The sequence below is a fragment of the Hirundo rustica genome, chromosome 7 (assembly GCF_015227805.2).
Source record: "Hirundo rustica isolate bHirRus1 chromosome 7, bHirRus1.pri.v3, whole genome shotgun sequence".
Classification (NCBI taxonomy): Eukaryota; Metazoa; Chordata; class Aves; order Passeriformes; family Hirundinidae; genus Hirundo; species Hirundo rustica.
Genome location: NC_053456.1, coordinates 31,915,057 through 31,934,185, shown reverse-complemented (window position 1 = coordinate 31,934,185; position 19,129 = coordinate 31,915,057). Strand labels below are relative to the sequence as shown.

The 19,129-nt window shown below is 40.7% G+C and overlaps 1 protein-coding gene and 1 long non-coding RNA gene across 2 annotated transcripts; both read left to right on the top strand.

The window, feature by feature from the left end:
* Positions 1–205: 205 nt before the first annotated feature.
* On the top strand, positions 206–2,536 carry LOC120755313 (uncharacterized). Its single transcript, XR_005701725.2, has 4 exons — positions 206–340; positions 995–1,292; positions 1,399–1,663; positions 2,032–2,536. It is a non-coding gene; the product is annotated as an uncharacterized LOC120755313 (long non-coding RNA).
* Positions 2,537–2,718: 182 nt separating this feature from the next.
* On the top strand, positions 2,719–14,601 carry ZC3H15 (zinc finger CCCH-type containing 15). Its single transcript, XM_040070164.1, has 10 exons — positions 2,719–2,920; positions 4,880–4,981; positions 7,937–8,048; positions 9,549–9,701; positions 10,773–10,864; positions 11,920–12,102; positions 12,780–12,926; positions 13,121–13,225; positions 13,456–13,582; positions 13,804–14,601. Exons 1-10 carry the CDS (start codon positions 2,843–2,845, stop codon positions 13,995–13,997), a joined length of 1,293 nt encoding a protein of 430 aa, XP_039926098.1. The 5' UTR covers positions 2,719–2,842; the 3' UTR covers positions 13,998–14,601.
* Positions 14,602–19,129: the final 4,528 nt, after the last annotated feature.

Sequence of the window (19,129 nt, the reverse complement as noted above, 5' to 3'; positions counted from 1 at the left end):
GGAAATGCTTCCTAAATATCCTATCTAAACCTTCTTTAGCACATTTTGAGTCTGCTTTCTCTTGTCCTATTACTATTTTTGGAGGGAGAAGAGATAAACACCACCACCCCCACCCCCCAACTGCAACTTCTTCTCATATAGCTGCAGGGAGTGATAAGGTTCCCAAGCCTTTCCACCCCACCCCCCCCCCCCAGGCTAAACATTCCTAATTTCAAGAGTCTTTGTTAGAGGACTAGAGCTTGAAAGTGTTGCTTTATCACAGATGTGAAAGCACTTAGCTGGGGAGATCATGAAATGAGTATCCTTGCTTGTATTATTCAAATGCAAAAGAAAAATGCAGGTGAGTAGGAGTTACAACCCTACAGCTGGTCTGTGACAGAGAAAGAAGGATCTGGAGACTGCTTCTTTCCAATCTGGATGCAAGCAGCAATTCTTGGCTGTGTTTTTGTAGATTCATACTTGACTTTCTCACTTGGCAGAAATGCATGGCTTGGCTTTTGTCTGGGGGGGGGGGGCGGGGGGAAAGAACAGGAAAATGTGTTAAACTGGGCTTATTTTAATTGTGGAAGCTGAATGCACACCATAGTGAAACACAATGTTAGTAAAGCTCAGTGAGCTCTTGAACTACCCGCTTGTAATTTACTCAATTACTCATAAAACAATCAATGGTTGTAAGAACTAGATTAATGATCTTAATTTTTGAGGTATAGCAAAGGAAGTGGAAAAAAATCAAGAGGCTCAAGTTATGTTAAGGCTCATATTTCTGTGGTTACTTAGGATTTTTTAAATTAAATATCGTAGACAGTACTGACTTGTGTTAGCTCATAATTCCAGACTCAGCTGGTTCTAAATCTAATACTGGATGCAAATTAGAACCAAGTTGCATAAATTTCTAGAAACCAGAAATAAAATACTGTTCTTCAGGCTTAGGTGGATTAATCTTTTAATTATCTGTTTTATTTATTATAAGCTTCATGTTCTCTATTTTTTTCAGATCACAATGAAAGGAGGCACCAACATGGGAATAATTTTTCCTTTAAATTGGAAGATACAGTGGATTATGCCACAAATGAAATAAATTTCACAGGAGAAGAAAACAAATATTACGGCTCTGGAATCACAGTGACGTTAGCAGGAATGTGACTGATATAAGGCAGCAAGTTGTCCCAATAACTCAAACAAAATAGGCTCATTTTTAGATTAAATTCCTCCTGTGTCAGGCTCCCACCACTGTGTGTTACTGTGTCTTTAGTGAAGGATCCAATCATTAGTTACTACAAATCTGACCCAAGGTAAATAAGTATGCCTGTTAATCTGGTAACCTCCTAGACCCTCCATTGTCTTGCGCTTCTTTGCGACTCAGAGCCTAAAAAACCAAAATCTGAAATTGTTTTCCAGTATCATGCAGCCTGTGTAGAATCCAGAGTGATGAACTGAAGCATTCCATCCTCTTTTGAGCATACAAGCAGTGATGTGTGGCACCAAATGGTTGGCGTGGCTGTTCAGCACTGTGGACCCCAGAACACACGGAGTTGGAAGGGACCTACAAGGATGACAGAAGCACAGAACTGTCAGGGCTGGAAGGGACCTCAGGAGATTACCCAGTCCAACACCCCTGCCTAGAAAGGGTCACGTGGAGCAAGTGAAACAGGGACACATCCAGGTGGGTTTGGAATGCGTCCAGAGAAGGAGACTCCATGCCCTCCCTGGGCAACTGTTCCAGTGCTCTGCCACCCTCAATATAAAGAAGCTCTTCCTCTTGTTGAGGTAAAACTTCTAGTGTTTTACTTTATGACATAAATATGGTCCATCATCATGTCCCAGCCTTTAGCCTGACATAGGACATTCTCAAGAATTCACCCTGTGCCTGTGAGCATTGTCCCAAAACCCCCTGACCTCTGCCAGGCTTGGGGCTGTGACCCCTTGCCATGTGAGTGGCTGAGCTGGGATTTATTTATCACTTGATGGTTGATGGAGCCCGGGAGATGCCGTTTTTCTCCCTGACGTTTGTCTGTTTTGTGTCTCCTTTAGGATGCAACAGATCTTAAGGGTGTGGAAAATCAGGCTGCAAAAAACCAGTGTCCCCGAAGGAGACAGCAGAGACCTGCAAGAATCAATTTTATTGGAATAAAGGGAGCGAGCCCACTGAGCAACACCCCGCTGGGGCCTCTCCCGAGTTTCTGGAGCACACATATTCCCTTAATCCTAAATCCCCGGCCGCCATGTTGCCTTCTGTCCTTTCCCCAGCGGCTGAGGCACTAGGAAGGTACAGCCTTCTGCACATTTCCACCTGAACACGTATTCTCCCCGCATCGTGCATCGCACGACCATTAAAATTAGCTTTAAGAGCCCCCTGGACAACGAAGTGAGTATCTGTAAGTCCACTGAGCCTACACAATTTTCCTAAAGTTCAAAAGCTCGGACTGTGCTGTGTTCTGCAACAAACGTGACCCGCACGCGCAGAACCCGACGGGTGCGTTCAGACCGAGCCGCTTGTGAGGGCACTCAGAGCCCTTTCTCCCTCATGAGGGAAGCACCGCCTCGGAGAAGCAGAGGAGCGCCCCGCTCCCTCACGCACGCCCCGCCATCGAACACCACCCGACGCCGCGCGCTCGCTCCGCTCCGAGCGTGACGTAGACAACCCCACCCCCTCGATGACGTCAGGCGGCGCGCGCTGCCTGCCGGGAGGCTATTGGCCGGCCGGCGGCGCGTTCCCATCGTGCCCCGCGGGACCCGTTGCGCCTCCCCCGCGGCGGCGGCGCGGCCCGAGCCCGTCCCGGCCTCTCCCGGCCCTTCCCGGCCCGAGCCCCGCGGGAGCCGCCCCGCCGCGCCCCGCCCCGCCATGCCCCCCAAGAAGCAGCAGCAGCCGGCGGGGGGCAGCAAGAAGGCGGACCAGAAGAAGAAGGAGAAGATCATCGAGGTGAGGAGGCCCAGGCCGCCGCTCTCCCGCCGCGGCCTCTCGCTGGGCCCTGCCGCTCCCTGCGGCTTCCCGGCTGGAGCGGCCGAGGGGAGGATCACGGAGCCGAAGCCTCGCTGTTCTCGGGGAGGCACAGGCTGCTCTGCGCTGCTTGACCCAGCTTTAGCCGAGACATTGCCGTGCCCGAGCTGTGTTGGGCCTGAGCGTGGTCTGACAACACCGCTGTGCTGTCTTTTTCCCTCGCCCTTTCTCGTATTCACCCTCATGTCCTGTGTGTCCGTGTATTCCCAGAGCTGGGCTTCCTCGGGTGTAGGTTTGTGCTTTTGGGGGTGGGACCAGATGCTCTCTAGAGATCCCTTCACACCTTAATCGTTCTTCACTCTGATTTGCAGTGGGTTCTTTTACAATATGACCCCTGGGACCAGACTGGAAAAAAAACCTGCTAGAGGGGGGGGTGTGTTTTTGTCTGTGCTCTGTGTGTGAATTTATGCTGAGAGTGCAAGCAGAGTAGTTACAGAAATTTAAATCACTGAATCACTGGCATGAAAGATGCTGCTCAGGGGAAATACCCGTGCCATGAGTGTGTTCCTTTAAGTCTGAGGTTGCAGATTGTTGTTTCTGTGGTTTTTGGAAAGGTTAGGTTAGAGCAGTTGGTCTTTTGTTCTCCTGGCATTGGAGTTCCTGAGGTTCTTACTCAGTGCTGCTGCCCCTGAAAAATTCTGCTTTTTATAACGAAGCAATGTAGCTGAAAGGGGAAAAGCTGGCAGTGATTGTTAACAATACAGTTTTATATAAATCGAATACACAGGGATTATATTTTCCATGCTATATTTATAGCAGAAATCAAGTGTGTAAATGATTCATTTTCTTTGCCAACTAATTGTTTTGACTTCTTCAGTTAGCACCAAGTGACAGAGAAGCTGCTGTTCATAGGGAACAGGCTGTAAGTGAAAAGAGCATGAGTCTGGAAACTTGGAGCTGCTTTTTTTTTTCTTTTTTTTTTTTTTAATTATTTTATAATATACTTTTGGATTGTAAGGACTTCCAAAACCATCTTTGAACTGAGCTATTTTAACTGGATGAACATCTGTTACTTTTTCCTTCAAGGAGGAAAATGATGGTATCAAATCAAAGGCATGGATAAGTTTTTAAGGCAGGTATTTCAGTTACAAAAAAAATAATTTCTGCCTCAGCTACTCATGTGAAAGTAACCTGTTTTTTTGAGGGGGTTCTATGTTTGGGGGGTTTTGTTTTGGTTTTTCTGTGAGAAATTTTTCATAGATTTGTTATAGAAGCTTCTCCTTAATAATAAAACTGAAGATACAGAGGAAGAATTGGTTTAGACAGTAAACAGAAACTTCAAGCAGTGGATTTTAGGAAGTAGAGACACCTGCCCAGACCTGATATAAATTCAAATTGGTACAGTTAGAAAGGGAAAAGCTTCCAATGCTTGGAAATAAAAAGTAATGTGTCACATGTGGGAATAGTCATGTATATAACATACATCACTTTTCTAGCTGAATAGTTGAAGGTAGAAGTAGTGAGTGATTTCAGGTAGCTAGAAGAGAAACCAGCAGTAGTTATGGCTAATTAGTTGTCCTGTTTTCCTCAGATGTTCCTTGGGTAGTCTCCACAAACCTCTTGTCCTGTTGCCTCGAGAGGCCTGAGAACGCTGTGTGTGCACATTCCCACCGATACCGGGGCACGAGGAGCTCTGGTGATAAAAACAGGAGCTCACACAAGGGCCACGCTCAGGAGGTTCTGGTGGAAAGCACTTCTGAAGATGATAGGAGGAATCTGAATTTTCTCCATACTGTTTGTTGTGTTGTTTGAGGAAATAATCTGTGTTTCACTGAAAGCCTGAGAGGAATGGCAGGGGTGGGGTTTCTGTTGGTGGCTTGGGGTTTGTTGTTTTTTGTTTTTTTTCTAAATTAAGATGGCTGTGTTTATATCCTGATTTAGGACAAAACGTTTGGCCTAAAGAATAAAAAAGGTGCAAAGCAGCAGAAGTTTATCAAGGCTGTGACTCACCAGGTGAAGTTCGGTCAGCAGAATCCACGGCAGGTAAGCATTTATTGTGGAATGTTTTCCCAGTGCATAGCCAGATCATCTCTCACTCTGTGTACAGATGGTCAGGCACTGAGGGAGAACAGTCCCTGAGCTGTTCCTTGCCTCATGTGACTGGCACAGATCTAGCTAACAGTTGTTGTGCAAAGCTTGTCTAGCTGTAAATTCTGTACCTGTGTAAAGGTAGTACAGAGTATGGGGTTTGTTGGTTTTTAGTTTGTTGTTTGGTTGGCTTTTGTTGTGGAAAAAGAACCGCATCCCATCCAAACTCGGCTAGTCATGGTGAGCCTTTGTCTCCACAGTATTCTGATAGCAGCATAATTCGGTTTAAGGCATACCTGGGTATACCATAAAGTATCTTTGCCTGTCAACAAAGTAGTTGCACCTTCTTTCTCTTTTTTCTCTTTAATTCCCACCTTATTTGAGAAATAGTGAGCAATTAAAATCAACAATAGGTGTTACTAAAACTGGAATTGAAAGAAGATAAGAGTATAACAAACCTGTATGTTCTCATTCTTCTACTTAAGAAGAAATCATAATAAATCCTTCTACTAAGGAGGATTTATCACAGTTTTAAGTGGACACAAGTCTGTCAGGTCGCCATATATTGGGTGAACTCTTTGGTCAAAAACCCTGAAATTCTGAGCCGCTGTCTGCAACTTGGCTCTTCTGTATGATGCAATAAAATGAGATACAATGTTTACATTGTACTCAATCAGGAAACATAGATTTCATGGAAATGATCCAGGTCTCTTATTCCTACAGTGCTAGGAAAGCTAGCTGTCAAATATTTACACAGCTTTCTGTCCTATGAATAAGCCTGTAAAATAATTACATTTGTGTTAGCTCAGTTCATGATGTCATGATACATTCCTTGTGTAACAAGGATGAACTAGCATGGCAAGCCCAACTTGAAAAGTGAAGTTGGTATTTGAGTCATTAAATCCAATAATTTTTTTTTTTTTTTTTTTTTTGCTGTGGAAAAGATTCTTCGACATCACTTCAAAAACATGAAAGTTATTCAAATAGTTCTGAAACTTGTGTATGAAATCCCTGGATCTGTGGCATGTATACAGATACCAATGTGTAAAATAGCCAGCTAAAATAATGTTATTTCTTAAATGCTCGTAACTATTGACTGTTGGATGTCAGGACCAAATTTTTACACCTGATTATACCTGTCTTACCTCAGAGAATAGCCTTCAGTTAGGATTGTCCCTGAGAAAGGACTTTTTAAAGCCATTTTCCTCATGTCATGAGATTAAAATGGAAATGCTGTCAAGAGTTTTTGCTTTGGTGGTGGGTGGGTTTTGGGTTTGTTTTTTTTTTTTTCTCCTTTTTTGATTTGTTGTTGGTTTTTCTGTCTGTTTGTTTCTTTGATTTTGTGGGGGTTTGTTTGTTTTTTGTTGGGCCTTTTTTAAAGACAAGCTTCATCTTCAAGCTTTTAGAGCTCTGGAGAGATAAAGAAAGCATTCCTAAAGTACAGCTTTCTGTAGTTGGCATATGTGGGTCTGCGTGTTTTTTAAAATAGCATCTGTGACCTTCTAGTAGGAAAACCAGCCAAGCTGCTAATTCCCTTCTAAAACAATTGGGTGTATTTTTGCCAAATTCACCATAAGAACAAAGCTCCTTTTTTATACTGTATTTTAGGAAATAGTGCCCCATATACTTGTCAGTGGTGTTGGTCTCACTGGCTTCCCTAAGGACAAGAATAAAATAAACACAGAGTCCTTATGGGTAGAGGAGACCTCTAAGGTCATTGAGTCCAGCCATTAACCCAGCACTGCCTATTCACCTCTAAACCATGTTCCCAGGTGCCACATTTACACTTTTGAATGCTTCTAGGGATGGTGAGTCCACCAATGCTTGACTCACCCTTTCAGTGATTAAATGTTTCCTAAAATCTCATCTAAACATTGTCAGGGGTAAATTGAGACCATTTTCCTCTCACCCTGTCACTTGTTACCTTGGCAAAGAGATGGATCCCCACCTTGCTAAAACCTCCTTTCATATCTGGTCTAAGAATGTTTCTCCCAGGTACTCTTTCATGTGGTTTCATCCCACTTTGGTATGCACACACACCTGCTCTGCCTTATCCAAAAAAGGGTGAAGCAGTAAGGTACTTTTTTTTGTAATACATGAAGTTTTCCTGTCTTTGGTCCTTAGTTAAGCAATTAAACATTTGTATGGTGAGTTGATCCAAGTTCAAATAATGTTCTAAAAGCACTTCCAACTTCTGTGGACAGCTTTCCTGGAATTTCTGACTGTATAGATCAGATAAAAGCAAAGCAGTGTGTAGGGGACTCAAGAGGGGCCTTTTCTGTGCAGATCTGGAAGTAGTTGCACTGCAAGAGAAGGAACTGTTTCAATGCCTCTCGTTGGCTTTCCTGGCTGTGAGGGTGCACTAGGGGTCACTGTGACACTAAAGGTACCTGCCAGCACCTCCCCTTTGGCAGATTTGCTGTCCCTCCTGTGGGACAGACAGGTGTCCTGCTTTGGGCTGGCCCTGCCAAATCCCTGCTCTGGGATTTTGACTTAGCTAGCTAAAAAATTAAATAAAAAGCAAAGGAGAGCTCTCTGCTGCTGTTCTGCTGCAGACAGCACAGTCTGTGAAAAAGAACTAGGGGAGGAAGTTCAGATTCTGAAACAAACCCCACCCTTCTTTTCCCCTTCTTTGCTCTCAGAACCAGTCTTAAAGGTGCAGAACTTAATATCCAGCATAAACACAACAGACAACTGGGGCCACAAGCACCATAAAGTCACCCCAGGACATTAGGTCAGTGCCAGTCAAGGGCACCAACTGCACACACCAGAGCAGCAATTCTGAGCCTTCCAGGCATCACAGAAGGTGATGTTCCATTCCTGCCCTTGTAAACTAATTTTGAATGATTGACTGTTTCAATGTGCAGTTTGTGTGAAGTGAGTCCTGACATCCTGGTTTTATATTTATAGGCTGCTCAATCAGAAAGTGAGAAGAAATTAAAGAAAGAAGATAAGAAAAAGGAATTACAAGAATTAAATGAGCTCTTCAAGCCTGTGGTTGCTGCACAGAAAATTAGCAAAGGTATGACTAACTGATTTCATTTATGTTTCCTTATTCATGTAACTACTTAAGGTATAATAACCCTTCAAAAACACCAGTTGATATTTTAATGAAATAGATGTACTATTTCCTCTTCCATCTAGTGTGCCAAGTATTTTGTCAGCCATGATTTGACTGTTTTGGGAAGTCCTCTGGGGTCAGTAGATCATTGGAATATCAAAAGCTGCATTGATGTTGTCAGCCCAGCTGAAGACACTTGGCTGTGCTCTGATTCATCAGTTAGATGCTTCTGGATGTGTGGCATGATTTGTGTGTGATGGTATTTGTTTAAAACAGCCTGTGTCCCCTGGGAAGTGTGAACATCCAAAGAAAGAATTTAAGATCATAACTCTTGTCTTAACAGAGGACTTGTACTCAAATGAGAACAGTAAATACTTTCCAGTTACTTGTGTCTGACCTCATAATTAGCAGTAGCATTTGGTTTGGGTCTCTCTTGAGGTTGGTTATTGAGCAAAAAAATTTGTGATGTTACCAAGTTTTTACTTACCAGTCTTCTGGAGCTTATGTGCAATAATTTTTGACAAAAGCAGAGTAATTTTCATATATTTAAAGCAAACCTGGTATTTACTCATTGTGGCACTGATCAGCAACAAAGGACACTTTTCTGTTTGTGACCTGCAGCTTTCTGGATCAGTTTTCTCTAAATCAAGCAGTTTTTGATTTTGAGTAATTTCAGAAAACTAATATTACCCAGATTTTTAGATTCCATTTTAAACAGTTGTTGCTGTACATATTGAAATCACTTTCAGTCCAACCAAAAGTGAATCATCACGTGAAAAACTCAAGCCTAAAATCTTCCATGAGAACTTAATTAATACTATAAGTACAATATTTCTGATTTAGTCATGTCTCATAAATACACTTAGACCTGCTTCTTTCATCGCTTTTCCTAATGTCCTTCTAATGGCCAAATGATTCTTTGGTGGGATGATTTTTACTTGAACTGTAGGTAGGCTGATTGGAGAGTTCATACTGGAACAACAGTTGCTTATTTTCGGGTCTCTGATCAGACGTTTTCTTTCTATTACTACACGTGGAAGGTGGTTTGGGTGAGTGTGGGTTAAATTATTGTAATTTATTGTAATGAGTTGTTGATCTGTTGGGAAAAGGCTGACATCCAGTTTTACTGGGTACTAGAGGCAAGAATGGCTTCATGTATAGGGAAGAATTTGCACAAAATGATTCTGATGTACTGGAATACATCAATGAATGTTTTTGCTCAGGCACACCTAATGTCCTTAAATAGTTTAGTGGCAGCTCAGATACTTAATGTAAATACCATGCAATAAAAGTAAAGTGGGCAAGTTTAGGACACGAATTATGTACTTACCATGAACACTTCAAAAAAATTATTTTTAAAATGTATTTTCATTCTCTACATATCCTCAATATTCTCAGAATTTCTAATAGATCAATTTTGCTTAAAAATAATATTAAAATATCAAAACTTTCTTCACTCAGGTGCTGACCCAAAATCTGTAGTTTGTGCTTTCTTCAAGCAAGGGCAGTGCACTAAAGGAGACAAGTGCAAGTTTTCTCATGATTTGTCTTTGGAAAGGAAGTGTGAAAAACGAAGCGTCTACATTGATGCAAGAGATGAAGACCTTGAAAAAGGTATAAGAATTGTAGAAAGTTACTGCGAAGATATTCTGAAACTAGAATATTAAGAGTCTTGTGTATTGTGGTTATGATCCTGAGGAACAGTGACTAAGGCAACCCATCCCACTGCCTTCCAAGTTCTGAGCAGCACTGAACCTTTCTCCAAGTGTGCTCTCAAATGTTCTTCAGACCTCACCTAGAAAAGAAGTATGACCTATTAATAATGGTGGGTTTTCAGTTGTGCAGTGTCATGCGTTCTGTCATACAAGTCACAGATTGAACAGTATTTGACCTTTCTTGCAGTTGCTGTTTCCCTCTTAGGCTCTGGAGAAGGGAAGTGCAAAAGGAAGAAGTGCCGTGAGCAACCAGAGTTGCTTTCCAGAACTGCTGCTAGTGTTTGGCCAAATGTGCACAGTTCTACATTTAGTGATGCTTGGGGGTTTTTTCTGTCACTTTCTCTCCCCAAATGATTTGTTGGCTGGGTACACTGGATTTTACTTATATTTAACAGGGGTGAGAGATTTTATAGAACTTGTTTTTTCACATTTCCTCGTGTCTCAGTCTTTATTTGAATTTTTACCTGTGTCATCCTAAATGTATGGGATGGGATCCCAGAGATTCACTGCTAATGTTGTCGTTGGTGATTTGCTTCTTGTGGTGGAACCTTCTTTTAGCTCTAACACAGATAATTTGGTATTTTCTCTTTCAAGCCTCAAGTTAGATTAGCTGTATTTCTGGATGTTACCCTCCAACATTCTCTTTTATTCAGTTATCTTTGTTTTTCTTCTTTTCCCTTGTCCACACTCAGTTCTGTACAGATGGAATGACATGTGATTGGGTGTTTAACTGAAACACACTTCATGTATTTCAAAATTAAAATTGCTAGGTCTTTTGAGGTAATTGTCCCTTGAGTGGCACAGTAGAGTTTGAAAACAGTATTTTAAGAACCTGAATTTATTTTCCCTTGTATAAGCTACTTAAAGTTTAAGAATTGCATATTGAAACTGTTCCTGGGCAGAAAAGCAGCTTGCTGGCAATGTTCAGTATTTGGAATTTTTTGTGAAACCATCTGTTGTCTTTTTCTAGATACAATGGACAACTGGGATGAGAAGAAGCTGGAAGAAGTGGTGAACAAGAAGCATGGTGAGGCGGAAAAGAAAAAACCCAAAACCCAAATAGTATGTCTTCTTTTTTTTTTTTTAATTTTTTTTTTTAATTGAGCTGTACTGGAAGGAATTAATCTGACATTAGGTGTGTTTATCATTATTTAAAATTTTAGATTGGAATGTAATAATATTCTGAGTAGACAGCTGATAATTTCTGGTAATATCTTTAAAAATTAAAAAAACAGAACCACAAAGAAAACCACAACCCAACAGCTCTTCTCAGTCCATAAAATTTTCCTCATGTACATTACAAATGGATAGTAGGTGAGGTGCTTGATAGAAATGCTCAAGGTTTCAGCAGTAAATCAGTGCATCCTCATTGCTTAGAAAATCCAAGTATTGTGATTAGTGAAGTCTGTTATTGCAGTGACTGTGATATATATTAACTTTTACCTATGTACTGGCTATCATACAAGCATTATAAATTTTCTTTTAATTTTTTAACTTTTAAATTTTCTCCTAATATATGAATTGAGAGTTATTTGTGATTCATGGGCTCTAAGTTTAATAGTATTTTTAGTTCTGCACTAAATGGCATAATGGATTAATCACTTTTTCATTCTTTGAGACTATTTCACCTTATTTTCAACACCAAGTAATTAAATAGTCTATTGATACCACCTAAATTTGCAGAAGTTAAACATTGCTGTGGATAAATATGAACTATGAATTGCTTGTTAAAGGTCCTAGAATGGATCTTCACCTCAGGATCCAGAGCTAGAAGATTTAACACCATGCAAGGCAGATGCAATTTATGCTGTTTAAAACTGCACCAGTGTTGATGAGCAGAAAGAGATGTGCTGCTGGCTTTACAGGAGTGCAGTGTTGCCAGTCTCCTGTCATCTTGTCTTTTTTAACTGGGATCATGTTGAGGGAGAAAAAGCTGTTGACTACATGAGTTTTAGATAGTTGCACTAGTTTGTCTGCTGTTTTTAGTAGCAGTGCATTTCACGTGTTCCTTCTGTTCTGGGCACAGCTGACTTGGACTTACTGCACTTCTGACATGGAGTGTAAAAGTCTGGGGATAGAAAGAAGTCATGGTGCTAACAACCACTGTTTTTATACAGGTCTGCAAATACTTCCTTGATGCAATTGAAAACAACAAATATGGATGGTTTTGGGTGTGTCCGGGTGGAGGAGACAACTGTATGTATCGCCATGCCCTGCCTCCAGGTTTTGTATTAAAGAAAGACAAAAAGAAGGAAGAAAAGCAAGATGAAATCTCATTAGAAGATCTAATAGAAAAAGAGGTAAAGTTGTCTGACAGGTACCTTTTGGTGGTAGTTGTTTTCATTACTCTGAAGAGACACATAAAAAATTTGCTAATTTACAATAAAAATTATTAGGTGTTTTTAGAGCTGTGTGAGCTAGGGCAAAGGATGCATAGCATTGATTCATGTTTGTGTTCAGAAACTATTACCTAGTTAATAGAATTGACTATAGCTGCATACTTAGTGCAGCTCTTGCTTACCCTTTTTGAGGAGGCTTCTATTTCTTAACTGCTATTTCTCATTTGTCCATTACAACTGCTTCTGTGGCTTTTCTCATCCCCAGCTCACTGTCTCCTTAGCTCTCCCTTAACTCTCTAATGAAGCAGCAACACCAAGAGCACAAGGCCTTCTGAAGGTGTTGCTGCTCTGCTTCTTTCTGTCACCGTTGCTTGGCAGTGTCACTTTGAGCTCTTGTCTTCCCTTTATTTCCTCCTCTACTTTTCCTACTAATTTTCATGCCAACTCATCTCACTAACTGGAAAATCGCATGTTGAGTCAAATGTTAAGAAGATGATGCTTGTTTAACAGTGTAAGAGTCTAGAGGGAATTGAAAAGAAATGTTTTCAGTTAGATTCTGGAAAAGAGTCATTAAATACCCTGTTTGTTACAGCCTTTGGAAAGAATTTCTAGCATTAATCCATCTCTTTCCTTGACAGCGTGCTGCCTTAGGACCAAATGTTACCAAAATTACTCTAGAGTGTTTCATTGCATGGAAGAGAAGAAAAAGACAAGAAAAAATTGATAAGGCTGAACAAGATATGGAGAGGAGGAAAGCAGATTTTAAAGCTGGCAAAGCATTGGTGGTAAGTTTTGCAGTCCAGTTCTTAATATAAGAAGATCAAGTAAATAAAGTTTTGTGAAGAGGTAGCTGGCCTGAAATTGTTTTGCTTATTACTGTGTGTAATTTTCTTTTCCTTTTTGTGATTTGTTTGTGGTATTTTGTAAGCAGAATACATTCCATGAAGTGATAACTGAAGGTTTCTTTTACTGTGACTAGATTAGTGGACGCGAAGTATTTGAGTTCAGGCCGGAGTTGGTTGATGCAGATGATGAAGAGGCAGATGACACCCATTATGTTCAAGGAGCGGGAGATGATGATGAGGTAAAGGAAACAGGATTAAATCAAAGAATATTTCAATTTCATTCAACTTTGGAAAATATCAATTTGAAAGCCCTTGCAGTGAAATTAACAAGCTTGGTTCTTAATACTGCCACAGAGTATATTTTATGAGAAAGTTCCCATTGAAGGTGACAAATGTTGAAGAAATCTGGCAAAACTGAGGATTTTTGTGGAAAAGTGATTCATGCAGAGCATCTTGGTTCAATTTCCAGATGGAAGACCCTGTGTGCATAAATGATGTAGATTTGAACCTGTATGTCCCCAAGGCAGTGGAGGAGACTGGTATTACAGTGGCTAGTCCAGAGCGATTCAGCACATACACTTCAGTAGAAAAGGATGGTAAGTTATTCTTTTTTCTAACTTATTTTCATAGTTAATTGTCCAGACTTGCATATTAACCAGGTACAGGCAATTTGGCCAATACAAGTCTGTGTGAATTTCAAATAAGTAGCTTCTTAACAGTCTCAAAATTTGAAAGTGTGTTTAGTAGGATTGTGAATTAAATTGATGATTAAGAAAGTTGTGACACTGAAATATCTAAGAATTGTGTTTATTTTCAGATAATAAATTAAGTGAAGCTTCTGGTGGTGATATAAACAACAGCGAGCAGAATGATTTAGATGAAGATAATGATGGAGATGGGGAATTGGAAAATGGAGTAATTGATGCGGTTCCAGTTGATGAAAATCTTTTTACTGGAGAGGACTTGGATGAACTAGAAGAAGAACTAAACACTCTTGATTTAGAAGAATGAACTAAAAAGCTCCAGCAAGGAATTAAACCTATGTGACAAAGTGAAAACTGACTACATTTTTTCTCCTTTTTGAATAGAATTCTTAAACAAGATGTTTATGGTTATGCAGCTGAATATGATGGGCACGTGATATACCAGGAATGTTTTCCTTCAGTTTCATCTACTCCAGTCTTGACTATGCTCACAGTAAAACGTTCAGAGTAGTTCAGAATTACCCGACAGCTGAATTTGCAGACAGTGAGATTATAGCTTTCTTCTAAGAGTAGGAAGTGTAACTGCTTTGCCAGTATGCAAGTGGGCAATTTGACATCAGATGCAGTACAAAAAAATCCAAGTATACATTCTTCACAAAAGCTGCATTTTTTATTAGCGATTGTGTTGATTTGGAAACTGCCTGAAGCGGTTTTTAGGCAGGGTACTCTCATGGAGCTGATGCAGATTATGCTTCTTTAAGTGGTGATTAGCTTTATTTGATCAGCTGGATACTGAAGATTGTGAACTGATATTTCATACAATACAGTACAGTGCCCTCTGTTTAAAATGTTTTCAACTTTCCCACCGCCTTTTGCCAATAAATCTGTAAATAAAAATTATCAACTTTAAAGTACCTGTGTTGATTTTTCTCTGCTAAGTTAGGATATCATACCGAGCTGTTAAGAACTGAATTTTCTAATAGAGTGGTAGATGTTTTTCTCTGCAGTCTTGATACAGAAGTGATGATGTTGGCTTCAGTTAAATTTGGGCTACCTGCAATTCTGATTTTTTTTGTCTGCTCTTGATGCAGTGTAAAATTCAGCAGCCAGCTTTTCTCCCTCGCTGTTCTTATTCCCTGCCCACCACTGACTGCTGTAATACCTGCTCTACATCACTGAGTGCTATTCCAGTCTCATTCTCTCCCCACTGTCTCTTGTAGATTAGTGAAGACTTCAGGCTCTGCAGAGCAGGAGTGTTACAGTCCAAAACATGCCTGCCATCCCTTTGGTGTCCTCTAAATAACAGCAGCTTGTCCAGGGGTAAGTTGCCTCAGGTGCTGTACCCTGCAGACTGTACTTAATTCCAGTGGGTGTGTCCTTTTGCAATGGATTGAGGGGCTGCCATAAAAGGATTTCTCAGCAGTGGTGCTTTTCCAGGGGGCCATAGGCTGTGCCTCCCTGCCATAGAACCCGTGGTGTCTGCCACAGTGCTGCTGTGCTAATGATACCCTTTACATCGATCTTTCTAGAGCTCTTCAATCTCTGCTTCCAGACCAGTAAGAGTTATGGCATTGTCAGTGGGCTTTCCCAAAACTGCTTTTGGGTGGTGATATTAGCTTTACTGGTTATTTCTGGCACTGCTGAATTGGCTCCTGTATCATGAATGCTATTTCTGAAATAGCAGACTTAGAATTTTTGGCCTTTTTTGGGATCTTTGTGGAATTCACTTTTTTCCTGTAGGAACAAGAAGCAGTGCTTGGGAGAAAGAGGCCTACTGAAATTGACTTCTAAATGTAAGTGTTTAAGGAAAAGCTGCACTATCAGATATAAATATTTATTTATGCAGATTTTTCTCCTGTGGCCATAAATAAACAAACAGAGTTGATGGATTATTGTGTTATACTGGCCAGGATACCTGGCTATCAGGACACTTAAGAATGCAGTTCATTTGAATGTATGTTGCATAATTTTTCAAAGTTGTATATTTTAAATGGGAATAAAAGTAATTTAATCATTATCAAGGATAAAAATGGCTTTCTATGTTTTGTGTTGTAGGGGTTGTTTTATTGGATATAATACTCATTTTAATAATACTTACCTGTTTCACTGGTGTAAATGGCTTAAATCTTTGCCAACACTTTGTTCATGTTACTTGAATTTTACAGTGGAGGAATGTCAGGGTGACTCATTAATTTCAGCTAATGAAACACTGCTGGGTAGGCAGAGAGTGTCTGTGTGCCCTTTTGGGTCTAAAAGGATTGTTGTGATGCACAACTCCTTTGTACAGGTGTCATTTAGACATTCAGTCACCTTGCATAGCACTGAAATCCACTGAACATTCTAAGTTAGCTGAAGAAAACTTGATTTTCTTAGGCAGTAGCTGTTGACAGATGGCTTCTGTGGGCAGGAAACAATTGGTGGCTGTCCCTGTTTGGTTTTCACTCCTTTTCCTCTCCACTTGCTCTGGCACAGCTCCTAGCTGAGCTGGCTCTGCCCAGATTTCCAACCATGAAAGCAGGGTGACTGCTCTTCAGGAGCCCTTTGTCAGGGGGTCAGTCAGACTTCTGGGGTGAGGAACTGTGTGCTGCTACGTGTTCCTTCTGCTTCCATATGGGCTGCTGAAAGTTCTTAATCTGCTCATTTAAATAACCTTGGGTTTGTAGCTAATGGGGTTTTAGTCAATGAATGTTCAATTGAAAAGGGCTGCCGAGGCATTGCTTGGGGTGGATGAATTATTAATGCTCAGGAAATGAGCAGTGTGATGGAAGGGAGTTCACTCGGGTGTGACATCACTGCGTTGTCCTTACTGATGCACATTTCCTGAAATTACTCTGATATAAAATCAGTGAGTCATTTCTGGAAGAATGAGATACCATTATTTCTGGATCGAGATTGTATCTTCATTTCAGTAACTACCCAGTCTGTATGGGTCAAAAATACAGTATTAAACTGTTAAAAGAGCAGGCAGGCTCAGTTCAGGACGTTGCTGGGTTCAGATCAGGTTGTAAAGCGTCATAGACCAGGTAAGAAACACCTTTGCGGTAAACTTGCTTTCTAGCCCTTGCAGCCTGGGCCAGTGTTGGTATCACCTTGTTTTCCTCCTAACTGACACGAGCACTGTGTGAGAAATGCAGCTGAGCAAATCTTGAGGGAGCACATTTTTGTGGCACTGCCTTGGACACACCTTTGGTACTGGACACGTGTGTGGACAAAACTAAAGGTGCTGCAGCAAACCCATGGCTCTGCTTCCTGGTATTTGCTGTTGTGGAAGTAGAGTGTTGGTTGGTTTTAAATTTTGATATTATTGAAGTCCCATTTCAGTCACGCACACAAACTGCTTGAACTGCTCAAACTGGCTAGCTTTAAATTCTTTGAAGTTCTGGGAGTTTTTTAAAGCCTGTGTGATTGAATTTTATGCTTGCCACTGCTTTGTTACTCACAGCTCCCTACTTTCTTTTGTGATGAACTCTGTTCACAAGGACCTGGAAAAAAAATTTTAAATTAACTGTCAGGACCAACCTTAAATGTGACATTATCTAGGAGTTGTTTGTAATAGCAGTGTTGCCATTTCTTAATGAAAACTGCTCCCCAACTGCTTTTATCATGAGGAGGTTTTATTATTGATAAAACTTTGGACCAAGCAGTGGTACTTAATCTTGGCAATTTGGTATTCTCATAATAGACTGTGTTTGTTTAGTATGCTGGTTACACACTAAACTAAAAAGAATGTACACATATCAGTACAAATCAGTATGTTTTGGTTCATGTTTTCTTTCACAGTTTAGCTGGATGTGGAATAACAGCTTTCAAAAATCTATGTTCTGAGTGCTGAATTCAAGACATTCTGAATGCTGAATTCTAATTCTTTTGCAATGCTAATGCCCCTTTTAAAAATTACCTGATTATAGTAACTAATGCAGGCTTAATTATGGTAAGCTTATATATCTTGCAAATAACAAACTCGGAGGTTTCATAATCATCATTTGTTATTCCTGTTCCATGTGCTGCTTTGTAATAACTTACTGAAAATGCAGAGTGATCAAGCAACGAAACTAAAAATCTTAAAAGGTTGGATCTTTGTTTTCCATGCAGTGAAATTATTACAGCCATAAGCTGAGAGGAAGGGATTGCTCTCATATGCAGATATCACATATTCACCTGAAGTGTCTCAGGAGAAATTATCCCCTGAACAATATGAATAAGAATTGGAAAAATGAGATGTGGGGAAGGCCAGAGGAGCTGCAAAACCTCATGTAACAGCAGCTGCTCTGCATCAGAACAAGCGTTTATGACACACCCAAAAAGAGACATCTGAGGAACGAAGAGGGGGGAGAATGACAAGCCTGTGCACTGCTCAGGAGCGCTTCTCTTACAGAGCTTCCAACAATTCTTCATCAAGAACATTTCTTCTCCTAGATGGAGCCTGTGGTGCCTTTCTCTCCAGAGTACATTCCCTCTTTCTCCCCTGACTCCCTCAACTTTCTAACCAACTTTTAGAAAGTTGGGAGTTCCACACCTCTGCTACATCTTGTTGGGAACATGACTCCTACTAGCTTGGGTTCTTCCAGGGAGTCATATCCTGTGCCTACCTTTGCTTTGACTTAATGCCAAATGGAGAAAGGGGGTGTAAAAAGAGAAGCTGATGTCTCTCAGTTGTGAAGAGCACAGTGTCGTGTTGTACTTCAGTGTAAGAAACAGGGGTTTTTCAAAATTAAAAACTTTCTCTTGACATACTTGATTTTTTGCTGTAAATGGGCTTCTAATAAGCAGAATCTTTTGTGAGGCAAGTGCTTCATCAATGAAGCATTTGAATGAAATCTTTGCTTCTGGTTAGGTGCCAGGTGTGTTTTGTGCAGCTGTGATCACCTTAAGTGCTTTTACTGTGATATCTGCACATGACCCTCCTCTTTTCCCCCACACTGATATTTGCAGGCTCAGAAGTGACCTTGGCTTTGCCTGTCACACTTACTCCTTCCTTTCAATGGATGCTCTGTCTTTTTACAGAGAGCAGCTGTTGGTGGTGTTAGCAATAAGGACAAGATGTTTTATTCATTTGTGATGTTACAGCCTGAATATGTGACCACAATAGGCTTCTTGATAGCACATTATTGAAATTAATGCCAAAAATAATCAGTTCTTCCAATCATAAAATAGCAGCAGCAGCAACATTTCATCTGTGTTTAGGGAGGTAATCTCTTTATCTTACATTTGTGGTTGAAAATGTAGTGTTGTAATACATTTGGACCTAAATTTGAGCAAGGCTGGCTTAAAGCTTAGTGGTGTTCCCCAAGTTACCCAGACTTCAAAAATGAGACAGACTCCTAAATTAAAGAAAGAAACTATGGAAAAGAGAGCATCACACAGCTTTCCTTTAGAAAAGGAAAAAAGCAGAAGCAATCCTGCAGGAAAGAGGTGAGCAAATTACTACAGAAGGTTCCC